The sequence below is a fragment of the Camarhynchus parvulus genome, chromosome 2, assembly GCF_901933205.1.
Source record: "Camarhynchus parvulus chromosome 2, STF_HiC, whole genome shotgun sequence".
NCBI lineage: Eukaryota > Metazoa > Chordata > Aves > Passeriformes > Thraupidae > Camarhynchus > Camarhynchus parvulus.
This window is the reverse complement of record NC_044572.1, coordinates 102,683,462-102,699,415: the sequence shown is the minus strand read 5'-3', so window position 1 is coordinate 102,699,415 and position 15,954 is coordinate 102,683,462. Positions and strand designations below refer to the sequence as shown.

The following is a 15,954-nucleotide window of genomic DNA, read 5'->3' as shown; positions in this document are numbered from 1 at the left end:
ATTTTCCTTCTGTACAGAAACCAGCAACTTGCTAAAAATGTAACTTCCATATTCTTTAGGAATAAAGCTACTTGAAAGTAGAAACCAGAGAAAAGCCCAACACAATAACGCACTCTCAGTGGCTGCATTGCTAATCTTGTGCCTTTCACTCCAGATTACTATGCTAAACATCCATTTATAGCAGGAAGGAAGCAATTTGGATATGTGAAGCAGGGTTTTGTGTGTAGAGCTATTCACTATTCACTGATAAGAAGATATTCAGTAACAGGAAAATGCTAAATAAAATTAAAAAGTTGCTTTTATCTGAAGAAAAGAAAGTAGTTAATGAGATAGGTAATTGCTAGATGTTTAGCAGGTCAAATCTTAAGAGTTTCGCTAGAGGTCTGTCAATGAAAAGTCTGAGTCACATTTTTTCCTCAACTTAGACAAATTCTGCTAAGTTAGCAGGCCCAGTTCTGTCTTTCCAAACAGGAAAAAGCCAAGCTTAAACCAAGCAGAAAAAACTTTTTCATAAAAGGACTGTGGAAAGCTCATGGATAATCTAGTTTTGAGTACACTAAGAGTTTGGGATGTAAGTAGAAATCTGCTCCTCCCCTAGCCCTTGTGGGTTTTACTGTGCCTGGCTCTTGTTAGATAATTATGCTGTCATCAGTGTAGAACCATTGGTCCTGCTGTCTACCCTCTTCAAAGAAGGGAAAATCAGGAGACAATATGTCAGAGACAAATCTTTCCCACAGCCTTCCAAATGGTTTTTCCTCAGAAAATTCACAGGTTTTCCAGGAATAGTTGTGCACAGAGCATACAGTGGGAACCCTCTCCACTCAACCAGACTGTGATTTTCAGTGTGTGATGTGCTTGCTTTTCTTGCAGCACACACCATGGCAGTTCAGGCTCTGAAAAGTACTAAAATATCTTTTCCTAGCTCTAAAGGCCTTCCCTATGGAAAAAAAAAAAGAAAAAGAAAAAGAAAAAAGGCATTTTAAGATTCCCTTCTGCTATAGTGTGAAGTGTAACAAATACAAAGCAAATTTATAGAGAAGTGAGTGGGAAGCTGTGTGTTAGCATGCGTGGGCAGGTCATGGAGGGAAGAGGAGATGTACAGGCAGCTGAAGGGCAGCATGCCCCCAGTGAGAGTATCTGAGCCACCTCTAGGACATATGTTAGCAGTGGCTGTGGGCTGCATGGTGGTAAGAGATGGGAGGTCTGTCAAATCAGGAAAAGATCAGACCTATGAATTTCAAGACACAGCAAAATGCAACATTACATATTGTTACTGCTGGGAGTAGCTTGCTCCTCTCTGGGCTTTCACTTGGCAAAGGGTGTGTACACAGAGGCACCAAGGATTACCCAGCAGGCAGGGAGCTGGAGGATGCTAGCCTGAAAAAATAAGTTCACAGTAGCTAAACTAAGGGAATAATTCCTCAAGATGTGCAGCAGGTGGAAGGAGAGAAGGGAAGCACAGCTGAGGAGGAACTACAAGAGCTGACCCTTTTACTCCTTGGTGGGGTCTTGCCAGCCTCTGCAGTTCTCCCTCTGGCAGGGAAGCATGAGGATGATTTCAGTTCTCCTCCCCATGCTGCACCTCACTGCTCACACAGTATGGTGGGGCTCTTCCCAGACAGCTCAGTGAGCCCTAGGAAATGCTGCCACAAGCCTCTCTACAGGAGCGCAAAACAAGCAGGAGCCAAGAGCAAGGGGACAATGACTAACATTGACTGCCTACCATCTCCCCAGCCTCATTAGAAGGTTCTGTAATTGTTGCAGTCACTGTGCTGAATCAATCCTCGTGACAACCCGACATACAGGAGGTGAGTGCCATCACCCCTTTTTGCACAGAGCTGGAGGCACATGGATGGCTGTGCCTGGAAAAAGGCCAGGCAGGGAAGAGCAGCAGTGGGATGTCCTTGGCCCCTGCTCCCGAGGGCACAGCCTCCTGCCATGGAGGCACAGCAGGCTGGTGTGGGGGCCACACACTCCCACCTCTCTGCTCCCCTCTGGCACAGAAAGGGGCATGACACCTGAGAGCCTTGCAATTTCTGTCCTTCCTTTTAATTGCTCAGCTGATCCACCCCTTCCCTAGGGGAACAATTCAAGCCAGGCTCTTGATCCAGGTGAAACCCTCCAGCTCTTTTTCTACCTGAGAAACACCACGCAGCAAAATCATACCTTAGAGTGCTCCTGAACTGTAATTAACCTTAGTGTATCATTTTTATGGAAGAGAAAGCAGTTAAATTTGTCTGAATTCAAAAGGACTTGCAAGAAGAGTGGCAAGATAATGTTTTTTTAACAAGCAGCTTGATTAATTCATGGCAGAAGCTATCATCCCATTGTGTTGGGTAGGAGGGAGACATTTAAAGCCTCTTATCAACTTTGTCCAGGGGAGAAAAAATCCTCCACTGATCAGATTTTAAATGCTACACTTGAGACTTGTAAACAACCCACTGCAGAATCCAGCACTGAGGACCCAGATCCCAATTGCATAGAATTCCCATGGGCTGTCAGAGAAACAGTCAACAAATATTTTTTTGTGTCTTATTCCTATTAACTCTCATGCCTTGGGGAGAAAAACAAGTTTTTATTCCATGAATGGTGCATACCTCCCCATGGAGCATGAAGCCATCCCAATCTCAGGCTTTTACTGGGGGCAGTGGGCAGCCCCAGGAGAAAGGAAAGAGATGCATATTCATTTCAGATCTAACCTGGATCACATCTAACCTTCCCATGCTGGCTGGGGGCAGTGCTGCCCATCATAGAGGCATTGAGGGAGTAACTGTGAAATATAGGACAGCACAATAGAAACTGTAGGATTCAACCCAGAAATAAACTTTTACCTCTGTCTGGCTACTACACAAGATAAATTTTACTTTTCATCTCAAGAAATAGAAATATTATGACAAGGGTTTAGATGTCTAAAAAAAATTATAGTTTAAAATGTTCTAAAAGAGGCTTGCAAATAAATCTCAAAAAATTTAATTCAGAGTTCTAAGTTTTACTTTACATGTCAATTTTATTTCATCCTCTTCTTTAAACATACTCCTTAAAAATAAAGAACCTTCCTCTATGCATTATTTACTATTCCCTATTTTGTACCTGGTTTAAAGGACTTACATAAAATAAAATACATAATCTAGGAACATTCAAAAGAAGAAGAATCTCTACAACATCAGCATCAAACTACAGCCCTGTTTTTAAAGAGACAGCTGTTCAGGTGATTCATTGTTTGTATGAACTTCAAATGGATGTTTTATTATTCTTTGGGCTGTTGCCCTTAGGGAAACTAGTTACATTAAATAACAAACTACCATTATATGGACATACTGATTCCGAGAACAGGGGAAGAAATATAGTCATAACAGGCAATTTCAGTAGAAAATGAGGGCTTGTCCATATTGTGCCAGAGGCAAAGCACTCAGATGGATACCGCATCATCACAGAGATATAAGGAATCTGATTAGCTTCTCTGGAGAAGGAACAATTAGAGCTGATAGGATAAAGGCTCCTTGGTGCTCACGTGTGTTTGCACAGGGATCAGTGTGCAAGCACCACCTGACTGCTGGCCAGTGACAAGGGCACCTCAGCTGCTGTGATCCTGAGCCACTGCAGCCACTTCTGTCTGGACAAATGGAGCAGGGAGCAACCCCAATTGCTGAGGAAATCACTCCAAAGACAGCTTGAAGCGTGACTGAGCGCAGCTACCCACCACGTGTATGGTGGCAGCAATGGAGCACCAAAACCGAAGGAAGACAGAGCTGTTTTCAACGCAAGCTGCACACCTCCCCAGGGACAAAGGATGCAAAGAGAGGGATCCAGCAGTGCTAACAACAGACTGGCTCTAGTCAGGACTAGAAAGGACAGGACAAGAACTGTGAAAGACTGATAAGAATGATGTTAGTAACTGCACTAATGGAAAAAAAAAATAATTAAATGACCACTGATGAAATTCTAGCAGAAAGATGTGTAAGGATCAAGGTTTTAATAAATGAAAACAGAAGAAGCGGCTACGTACTGATTATTTTCAAAGTGTGAAACTCATAATAAAAGGAAATAAAATAAGCAGTGGGGAGGTGGAAATATAGAAATATTTGATAGTACATTTGTTCACTGAGTGAAGGGACAGTGACTGTTATTGTGCTATTCTTCATGCAAATCTTGTCTCTTTTAATGGAGAAAGGACACTTTGCTAAGTACCGAGGTTTATAAGAATATTAAGGAATCACTTACTAAAAAAAAAAAAGAGAGAGAGAGAGAAAAGGTACAATAGAAATAGTGACATAGTGTTGACATTCATTCCAGCCACTGTTAGTCTAACATCTTATTTAAGAATAAGGCATCATCCACTCTCTCTCAATTCAAACTTGTTCATCACAGGTAAACAACAATTAATTTGTGCCCTAAGTCAAATGATCTTTTTGTAGGGGGCAGGGAAGTGGCGGAGAACAGGAAGTAATAGACAGAGAGTTACCTCTGCCAGAAATGACATCCTACCCAATAGCAAATGACTGAACAACTGCAGTGGAACAGCCAGACTCACCAGAATTTCAAACAAGTCTGAGCAACACATCTCTGCCAAAGCCCTGTTGTCTCACAGCTCTTGCAGCCACATGGCTGACATGACTCCAACAGATCCTGCACAAGGCTGGAATCCTTGACTAGAGATTTAGATTGGACCTTATTGACAAGGCATTGCCAGCATTTCTGAGATTTCTAATGTTTTTTCATTTCAACTTCATAAGGATGGTTTAATATTGGTTACACCCCACTAAAATAGAGAAGAAAAGACCTATTGAAAATAAAAATTGTCTTCCCTTGAATTCTCATCTTTTATCAATATAAATGTATCACTTCTACAAACATAACTATTATGTGATGAAGCTACAACTCAGTTGATGACGTGGACAGCATTTCACCCAGAGTGTTTCTAAGTTTTCTGCTTATGTACTTATCCTTATCTTTGAGATTTATGCAAAGTTCAGAACCAAGTTATTTCTTTTAAAGTAATAAATAACTGCGAGCATTTTTAGGGCTAACTGAAGGAGGACTACCTCCCAAAAGTAGCTTCTCAAGGTTTCCTTACAAGCATGGAGTAATGAAGGCTTAGCACAGATTTGCTTTTGCAATTGTCATATATAAAACAAGAAAAATTTACATACTAGTCCTGAAATTTCTTGAGATTGCCTTCAGCATGATACATCACTGTCACAGTGCAGAGCTGTGCAGACACAGCTCAAATATGTCTGCCAGCCCAAAATCACTTAAGAAAGAGAGGGATTTGGGTGCTGTGGATGTGGCTGCTGGCATTTGGGGATGACAAAACCAGTTAGTGCTTTTTGCAGGCGCTGGGCTTGCTGGAGGCAAAGCTGCTGGGCAGCTGGGGTGCAGGCTGCTTGGTAGCACAGCCCTTCTGGAGGGGAATGGGAAATTGCTGTGTAGCTCAGCTGCAGATGGAACCACAGAAATCTCTCAAAAGAACTCGGTAGCTCCTTCAAAGGTGCTTTCAATAATTTTTTTCCCCACACCAGCAAATTAAACAGTGATTGTATGGTGGTTCTCTGCCCTTGTGGTGTACAATGAGTAAGAAAGCTGGCACAATGTAAAAAAGCCTTTAAGGATTTTCCCTCATTTCCATACTTCTAAAAAGATTTATACCTTCTTTAGGAGGAGAAGAGATTTTGAAAGTCAGGTCTCTTCAGATGAACTTTCATTCACATGTGTCACAGGGAGAAGAGTGGTATTTGATGCTGCACCTATTACAGGGGCCATACACTTTCTTTGCTGCCCCATGCTCCCACTCTTCCTTGCACCCAAGCCAGCAGAGAATCACTAAATTAAGCTGAAAGCTGCTTTATCTTAATAGTAATACAAGCACAAGAAAATTGAAGAAACAAATAACTGGATATCAACATGACTTAGATGGTAATAGTATCTTTTATTTGTAAGTGCAGAACAAGTTTTCACCTTAATCTCTCTTTCTCTCACCCTAACATGATGCAGATTAACAGCAGATCCCCAAGCATGCCAGCAGAAACACTGTCTTGTACTTTCACATTAAAACTAAAGCAACACTATTTTAACTTTTTCTATTTTTAATCTGAAAGAGCTCCACCATTTCACAGTGAAAAATGATTGCACTTCTAGCTGATCAGAATAGAAAATTATTATGAATAATTAACTTAATTATTGTTGCCTGTATGCTTGTCTTGCTATGTATATTAAGGATTCCAGACTGATTTTTTTTTTTTTTTGCAAAAGCACATCTCTTTTTGTGCCTGTGCATTTTCTGCATGGCAGGTTCAATACATCAGCTGAGCTCCCCTCAGCAAACTAAAGCAGATAGTATGAGATCACATACCAAGGGTCAGGCATGGCAGCGGTGGGAACATGATTTCAAAACGCTAGCAATGAAATAACATTTAAAGAACATGAAAGAATTGCACAGCCCTGCTGTGGGTGGGATATCTATATTTACTTTTCAGCAGCAGGCCTTCAGGAATAATTTGGTCCTGATGAGAGTTTTATTTTTACATTTAAAAAATAAGTTAAGGAAAGGAAGTAAGAACAGTGACAGCGGGTATATTCAACAGCCTGAGAAATACAGACAGAGAATCAAAAAAGATAGGTCTGGAGGGGTCTTCAAGAGGTCATTTGGTCCCTCCTTCCACCCTAAAGCAGGATCAGCAATACCTAAATTTGTTCTGACAGACATTTTTTACCCTTTTCTTGAAAATGCCCAGTGAAGTGATTTCTTTTGGCAATCAACTCCCACGCTTAACTATCATTATTGCTAGGAAAATGTTCATAACATATAGCCTGTGTAAGCCTTGGCTTACAGAGTCTTTTTTTTTCCCTGCCTCCACTGGACATTATCATCTCCCTTTCTGAGGCAGAATTTTAAGTATGTGGGAAGAAGTAGGGCTAAAAATAAAGAAGACCAAACACATTTGCAGACAAACATGCATGTTGGCTCCGTAAAGACTATATACTGAAAGAGATGGCTAAAAAACACATTTTGGTTCAGTAATTATAATTGTTTTTTCCTAACACCACCCCTAGAAGTGTCCATTTGATACGTAAAGTGCAACGATAGGCTTTGGTTCTTGAGACAATAGTGTTATTTTGCATTCATCAATATCATTTGCTATAAAATGCACAAATGTTTCTAGGATTTCATTGTGAAGCTAGGATGTTGGAATTCCTAACTTTCATCTGTGGCTATGTTCCATATAAAGCTAAATCTTGCGTAAAACTGAAACAGACGACTACACACAGGACAAGGATTTTCATGTCTGCAAGTAAGACAATAATCTAAATGAGGTTGCTGCTTTTCTTTTACAGACTACTGACTTCCAATTTTTTTCTATAATATTGCTAAAAAAATCACATTTTGGCTAGAAAATTATAGGCTTTTCCTCTTTTTGCCAATGTTTATGCCTGAAGAAGAGAATGCTCTGGGGTGACCTTATTGCAGCCTTTCAGTACCTAAAGGAGGCCTACAAGAGAGCTGGAGAGGGACTTTTTAGCAGAGCATGTAGTGATAGGACAAGGGGGAAAGGCATCAAACTGAAAAAAGAAAAGCAAGTTTAGAGATTAGATTGGATATTAGAAAGAAATTCTTAACTATGCCTGTGGTGAGACATGGGAAGAGGTTGTGGATGCCACATTCCTGGAAGTGTTTAAGGCCTGGTTGAACAGGGTTTTGAGCAGCCCGGTCTAGTGAAAGGTGTCCCTGTACATGGTGTGGAGGGGTTGGAACTAGATGATCTTTAAAGTCCCATCTAACCCAATCCATTCTATGATGCTATGGATACTCTTATGCAAGTTTATTGTAACAGTATGATTGCCTCATTTCAGCAAGTAAAGGTAGGTAAAAGTACAAGTGGGACAATAACAATAGAATACACCACAGATTACAGCAAATTTTTTCACTTCTCATCTCAGAGAAACAAGAAATAATATTTATCCAAATATGGTAATACTGACCTAACAGATTGTATGTAGCTAGGTATGGACTAATAAAAGTTAGGCTTTACAACGTGATGCGCAATGACTTCTACCAGCGAGACTGTGACATCTAGGGAATCTGTTTCATTGCAAGATAAACTGGTGGGGATCACCACAGAAGTAGAGAGGAGGAGTGTTCATCCTCCCCACGTCCTGGGCAGTGAAATGTAGGGATGTAAAGGCATCCATACCTCTGTGTATAGGGGACACAAAACCCTGAAGGGAAGCAGCCATGGAGCACAAGATATCTCTCATGCCCATAACTGACTGAATGTGTTTTATAAATCCATCACTAACAACTGTTCATTAACAGCTCCAAGCTCTAAGTTCCTCCAATAAATCAATATCCTCTCCCCCTTAAATATCATGTACACAAAACAGATGTCAGCTGCCATAAGGAAACCATTGGCTCCTGAAGTATGTCCACCTACTGCCTCAAAATAAATATATTTTTCATTGTCTTGCCTTTAAATTTTTTTTCTGACTTACAAATTATTCACTGAACTTAATCATATTTGACACACAAACTTGAAAAGTGAGAAATATGTCCAACAGCTTCTGCCTAGTTTGAGAGAGAAGGGATTGCAATAGTATGAACAAAAAGTTAATATATCATGCATTAGTGAATGTGAGCTGGGAAAGTTACTACCTAGGCCAGTAATAGTTCCAGAATACTTATGTTCCCTAGGCTGATGGAGATGCTTCTGTCTCTTTAATGCAAAATTAAAAGAAAATCCCTGTTCAAGGAAAAGAAACAAAACACACCTCAAGGAACATGGAAAAAATTCCTTTGCTACCTACAGGTTTGATAAATATGAAAGAGACTGCAACATGAAACAATTACACCAACTGTACTGAAAACACACTGTAAAACACTAGTGAAAGATTAATCAGACTTATTCCTTTTGTACTAATTAGCAAAGTCATTGTTCCCTAACTGGAAGTCACTCAGCAAGAAAGAAAATTAATAAGCTTCCCTGCAAGTGTCTAAAAATATTCACTGTAATGAAAATGTGGTATCGCACCACCTCTCCCTTCCCCCTGCCTGCGATCTGGATCAGATCACTTCAGCAGAATGAGGACACCACCATGAAAAAGAAAAAGAAAAAGAAAAAGAAAAAGAAAAAGAAAAAGAAAAAGAAAAAGAAAAAGAAAAAGAAAAAGAAAAAGAAAAAGAAAAAGAAAAAGAAAAAGAAAAAGAAAAATGAAGTGTGCTTTTGTTTATATGACACTTTTGGCCCCCCTGAATATTCTGGAGTATATTATAGTAATATACAAACACCTCAAAGTAAATAGGCAGTCCTTCCCAGGGCAGGGATGGTTTTCATACCTAGGGATTTATGATGTGCCGTATGGTGAAGTGTAGTGTAAGGACATCAGCTCAAATGACAGAACAGCCTGGGCACTGTTTCAGGCTAAAATTATCCATACAACCCTTGTAATTTCCCTCAGTGCAGACACTTCCCAAGGATCACTCTTAGGAGGACTAGGGGATTTCCTATCTTGAAATATGCCTTATACTAAGTAACAATGGAGTGGTTTGACTTGCCTTCCAAGTCATCCTAGCAGAGTTGGCGCTGCAACTCTGTCAAGATTTGGTTAGTAATGCAGGTTGACTCCAGCTTAGCGGTTTGTCCTCCAGGAACTGACTTGATCAATTCTCAGGGAGGTGATTTGAAAGTTTGTGTTCAGGATGTATAAATCAGAGCTCTCTCCTTGCTCTTGTCATTGCTACTAAGCTTGCTAAGAGATTATACCACTTAATTGAGCTTCATAATTTATTGTGATTTGGTTTTCAAAACAATTTTGTCTTCAGATTCCCATAAACATACAAGTAGAAAGTACTTACACTATTTGTATTAACACACAAAAATATAAATGTGAGTGTAAAAAAATAACATGTCCCTATTTTGAGATATTTTTTGGAATGTCTCTGATAAACTTGAAAGGTAGGAATTGTATTTTAAGTCATCTATGCAGTAAATCATAGGAACAGATGCAGCTATGATGGAAAGAATTTATATAGAAAAATTCTTTACCATGGGATAAAAAGGAGAAAAGTCCTGATTATATGATGATTATATGTTCACATACTCTCTTTATCATTAGTGGTGTAACTTAGTGTGCATTAAAAAGGGGTTTTGGTGTTTATAAGTTTCTCCTAATTGCAGCTGACTTGAAAAACATCACATGCCTAGTAAAATGCCTTGAAAATAAAGATTTGGTAAGAAAAAAAAAGTCCTTTCTGTTCTTCCTTCTAGCTTTTTAAATAAGTTCTACAAATGCATCTACAAAGTATCAAGATCATTAAGGTCTTCAATTCACTAGTGATCAGAGTACAACTTGTCTCAGGAAAAAATTTATGTGATCAAATACAAGTTCAAAAGAAAAATTCTGCAACTGTATTTAACCCAAAATCCATGTCTACAAATAAATGACTGTTAAGTCTAGTAATATGTTACAAAAACCCCCTCCAAACAAACAAACAAAGAAAACCCTCAAATAAAAGATTCAAATGGATGGGGTCCGCACAACAGCAGCAATAATGAGTTAAGAAGCATAATTTGAATCTGTGTTTTAAGCAGTGAGTATGCCTGCAGTGGAGAAGATGAAAGGGTGAAAATGAAGTAGCAAATCTGTGGTGACAGGATCCATCTCTCAGCCCTCTTGTCCTGAACAGAATTCTGCAGTCCCTTTCATATTCCCTAATTTTTTTAGGCTGGGAAAATGCTGCCATGTTATTCCTTGTGCTGACCCACCAGCTACTTTGCCCATAGCCCTCCAAAAGAACAAATTGATAGCTGCAGGTCCTTTCTTGCCTTATCCAGCTACAGATCTTGATAAAGCTTTCTGGACCTTCATATCTTTCGGATTTCAGTCTCTCTAGCAAACTTGGTTACCCCTGCCCAATGGATTTAAGAGTTACTGGCAGCTGGAGGTGACAGGTTGGTATGTGAACAGCAATGTAATTGCATACTTTTTATCCCAGCAAAAAACCATGCTAAACATAAACAAGGTACATATAAGTAGTGAGGGATTATGTCCTGAATCACGCTCAGCTGTAACAGAATTGTCAGTTATCTGCCACCTGCACCTCTTTGGACGTTTGCTAAGCAGTCCATTTTTGATCTGCCTACAAGTGAAAGATAAACTTTTGCCACTTATTAGGAATGGCAAGAAAATACCATATTTTTTTTCCAGCTGAATCAGTTTATCTAGACTATGAAAACTTAAGCACCAAGAGCATACTGCCAGCAAAGACAGAGAAAAAAAAAATCTGCTTACTTCCTGATAGGATAATGAGAATGCAGCAGCGGAGCTGTGTATTTCAAAATCACAGCAAGCTGTGCTTTATCCAGAATGGTACCACAGCATTTGACACATGTGCTGCAACCACATGGAAACCATGGCAATGGAGGAAAATGGTAGGAGGGAGATTGTACAGTATGGCAGGGAAAAATCCTCGGCAAAACTAGGAAAATAAATTTGTATTATGTAAAGGAGATATGACACAGTTGTGCTGTTCAAAGGTTATTCCTTATATAAAAAGCAACACTGGTAATAATGAAAATACTTTCTTAGAAGAGTAGGTGCATGAGCAATGGTAGGTAGGTAGGTGGGAGGAGCAGCGTGGGTTGTGAGACCAATATTAGACTTAAAGGAGTCAGAGAGGAAAAGTCCCAAAAGATGAAAAAATCACTTCAAGAACAACAGTGAAAGCAAAAGGGAACATGTTTTTAAGCTGTTTGCTCTGCCAGAGATGAAAGTGCAGCCAACTAGAGACTGCATACAGCAAACTGAGAAAGGGAGTACCAGAAAGAAATGCACCAGGAAGATCCCTGACAATTACTGCTGTAGAAACACTGATTTCACAGCGTGCTTTGTTCTTCATGGACAGAAAAAACCCATAATTAAAGGAGTGAAATACCACTCAGCTTTAGGGTGTTAATAATACCCTTCAAGGTCAACTAGAAGGTCCACTAGTGACAGTAAAAGGCTGCCTGCTGCCTAGAGCAGGCTTTGGTTCATTTCCACAAAGCTTACTCAGGTGCAAATTGAACTCAAGTCAACAGCAAGCCAAGGAAATAACTTCTTATCACACACCTCACAATTTCTTGATGACCTATATTCAGTGAGTTAGGGGCCCTAGTTTAGTCTCTGTCTAACATATCTGCAAAACTCTGACACAACTCTTGGGGTAATCAGGGTAGCCATGGGATGAAAAACTAATGTCATTGCGAAGGTCAAGTCACACTATTAAGAAAGTATGAAGAATTCTGCAAACAAAGACCTAGCTTAACAGAAGACTTCAATTCCCAGAGCAAGCACTCAGCTGTTTCTCATAAAACCCCTAGAAATTATCATGTTCAGCAGAAAGTAATGAAAGCACTGCATAATTATGCATTGTACAAATTGTCTCTGAAAGTGAAAGGTTTCTCAGGAAGATATATTTCTTTAAAATATCAGCATAGATTAAAAGAAATAATTCCATTTCATCCCAATTTATGCTGAAAAGCCATTGAAAACGAAAAGTTATTTCATGCTTTCTCGTCTTTTATGTTTTACTGCCATTTACCATTTTCCCTTCCTTCTTCTACCCCACGATTTACATCCTACTTCTGCACAGCTCCTAAACTTACGTGAATTTTACAGAGTGCAGCTTAAAATTTGGCCCATTCCTAAAAGCTTTCCCAAATAGGAAGCAATTAAAAAACATGGGAAATTAAGTATTTATACAAGCACTTTACTGAATTACAATGACTTGAAAGCTAAAAGCTTCTGCTGCCTGGCACCTCTGGTCTGACATCCTCCATGGGTGAACAGTGACATGCAGGACTTTCTGTTTTTCATAAATCTATCTTTTTTGCAAATCTTGTATCTACAGAGGACAGAAAAGACCAAGAGCAAATACACTCATTGTGATGCATTGAGCTTCACATATACTATGGAACTCTGGAAAGCATGCTTCTAAAAACTCAAACAGAATAAGCTCTGCACCTGAAAGTGTGTCCACGCATGAAACCTGGCTGGCTGCAGTTTGTGGTGGTAAATAACATTCATGTTCACCTTACAGAGGTTGCAATAACTGATTTCACAGGAGGAGTTTTGGCTCGGGAAGGGATGTGGTAAAGTCTTCTGGATGATGAAAGGAACCACTGGATCCCTTGAGCAAAAGCCAGCTAGATTTTGAAAATCCCTGCAGAAAATGAGATTGCTTTCTCCTTTGGTCACTAATACAAAGACAGAGAAGAAACAATCCCAGGCTTCCCTTGAGACAAATTCAGGCAGGCTGCTATGGGGAGCTGCAGTAAGCTTGCTTTTTTCTGCTGGTCTATTCATCACTGATGTCAAGAGCATGACATTCTTAACAAGGATCAAACAGTTTTCTCTAAAATCTGTTTCTCAGATAAGGTCTCTAGAAAAAAATAGGGTAGAGGAGGACAAGGAAGGAGAAGAAATTAATCAGGGAAATGCAGAAGGAGCTTTTTGTCACTGATCATGGATATTAGAAGATAGAGATCCTTTTTATTTTTCCCCCCCATTTTAAAGCTACAGCCTTAGGCAAGTTATACTAAGATTGGGTTATTTTTGGTCCAGTGAACTATGATTCACTATTATAGCTAAGAATTTTAAAAAAAGACAGAAACAATTTTTAATTTTAAATTCACACTGTTTTCTTTTATGGATAGAGCTAATTTTCTTGCTTTAAGGGACCTTTCCATTTTAGAATCAATTAAAATAAAATGTTAATACAAAATTGTCCATTTGTGCAATTTTCCTGACAATTTGGGTGACTTTTTTAAAAGGCCCAAATAAAGGAAAAACAAATAGTGACATTTAAAAAACTCCAAAAACTAATGATTCCTTTTGGCTAAAGTTTTCAAAAACAATTAAAAAAATCTGATTTTGGTTCTCTACAAAATAGAGTGCAATTCTGAGTGGAAAACATGGGTTTGTCTACTTTCAGATGGTCTTTGTTCTTTTTAATTAAATGTCAGGTTCTCTCTGGAGTTTCAAAGACTATCTTAGGGCTAATTTCAAATGTTGAGTATATATAAATACACAGTAACACAAAGCTTTTGCAAGCTGTATTTTAGCAAAGCATTCAAATGGTGCACCTACTGTACATACCTGGGTGCTTACTTAACACTAACAGGTTAAAATACTCTGCAAATTCATAGTGCAGGTTCCTTTTCAGAACAACATTGAAATACACTCCCAGATTTACTCTTGTTAAGAGAAAAAACCATGCAAAAATAAGCATGGTGGAATACACGTGTTCAAATACATTCCTGAACTGATAGCTAGAGGTAAGAGAAGAAACAAACATAGGAAACACAGCAAATGTAAAGAGAAGAAGCAAACATAGAAAATGTATGTCTTAATGGAGAGCTGTAGGTGATACAGCAGAACCTGGACTTACTTGAGGGTGGTGAGCTCGGTAAGGGATGGCTGGGTGGCCTTGAGATAACTCTCTCTCCGCGCAGCAATCTTTGGAGATGGCTTGGGGCTCGTGTCTGAGTCTCCGCTGTCATCGTCGCCCATGGCTTTGATGTAACTGCCACTGCGCATCCGGCGGCAGGGAATCTCGTCATCTTTTCCTCGTGGAGTGTAACCAGTCCATTCATCTTGAGGAACCTGAAATAATGAACACAAGTCTCTTGTTAGCACACTCCTCCCTGATGTAATAGGTAAGCCACAACAGAGCCATAACAAAAACTCTGATGGCCAAAGGCCTTTTTTTATCTCATTTGACCATGGGTTGCTGTTGCAATGGAGGCCCACTTCTCACCCTGGAGAGGCACAAGCACCTCCAGAGTTCTCTGCTATTTTCCATTCCTTATCTGGGAAGCTTCTAGCAAACATGCCGACATAGAAGGCTTGGTTAGGTTTAATACCAGACTGGAAAAATCTTCGGTGTTTTCAGCTATTTTCATTCAAAACCTTTATAAACCAGATCAGAGTATTTTTAGTTCAGCTCAACATATTGAATGTCTTTGGGGAGGCAAAAAAGCTGAAATACAAATCCTTATATGACAATCTTTTCTGACAGAATGTACACAGGAACACTCACCAGGATGATTTTGGCTCAAGATACATTTCAAATTAGTGGAGCTATGCACTAATTATCACAAAAGTAGGTTTGCAAGTGTGAAATTTTACTAGTATTGCTTCTATAGCTTAATTGGTGCAACTGCACACCCACAGCTTGCAGTGAGCCTCCTTTTGAACTCTGAGTGCCTGAGTCCTACAACCCTTTATTCCTTTCTTTTTCTTCTTCTTAATGATGTGCATTATTTCTCTTGATCTGAAGTCCATGCTGTCCCTTCTTTGTATTGGAAATCTGGAACAGTGGGAATGTGCATTCATGAGATTTTGAGACATAACAAAGGACAGTCCAAGAGCAGAGTGTTCTTGCCCTCCCATTGTCTCCTTTCCTTTGCTCCTGGGGCTTCTGACCACATAAAGCAGCATCCTCCTCTTTCCTGTAACTGCAGAAACAACATGAAGTGGAGCAGGGTCTTTGAAGCTGTTTTGCAGAAACATCATTTTGATCTAAAGGTGAATCTGCAAAAGGGTTTTTTAGTTAAACAAATACTGTGTTAGACTTAAATATAAGCTATTGTGAATTTTTAGTTTGCTGCTTCTCTGATCCTTCTCAGTGAATCAACTCTATAAAACAGCCACAGCTATAATGCTCAGAAAACCTTACAAGCCACATTAAATAAGGAGGCATGAATCTAGGTTACTGAATTTGTCTTGCAACTTACAAATACTCTCACCTGCCAGAATAATCTTTTCTGTGAGAAGTTTGTTTTTCATCTGCATTTACCTTCACCTGAGGATCTTGTGAAACCCACTGCAGATTTCAGCTAGGGCATGTATGTGCCATTTTGTTTAGACAACCAAAACTAAAGGCATTGGAATGCTTGCTAATGGCTTAGCTGTTGATTC

At 39.4% G+C, this 15,954-nt stretch overlaps 1 protein-coding gene across 1 annotated transcript in view; it reads right to left on the bottom strand.

Moving 5' to 3' along the window:
• The window catches only part of DLGAP1 (DLG associated protein 1), a 397,584-nt gene that overhangs the window by 104,376 nt on the left and 277,254 nt on the right, over nucleotides 1-15,954 (bottom strand). The window contains exon 5 of the mRNA XM_030970064.1: nucleotides 14,423-14,637. Within this exon, the coding sequence (XP_030825924.1) occupies nucleotides 14,423-14,637 (215 nt within the window). The remainder of the gene's footprint in view (nucleotides 1-14,422; nucleotides 14,638-15,954) is intronic.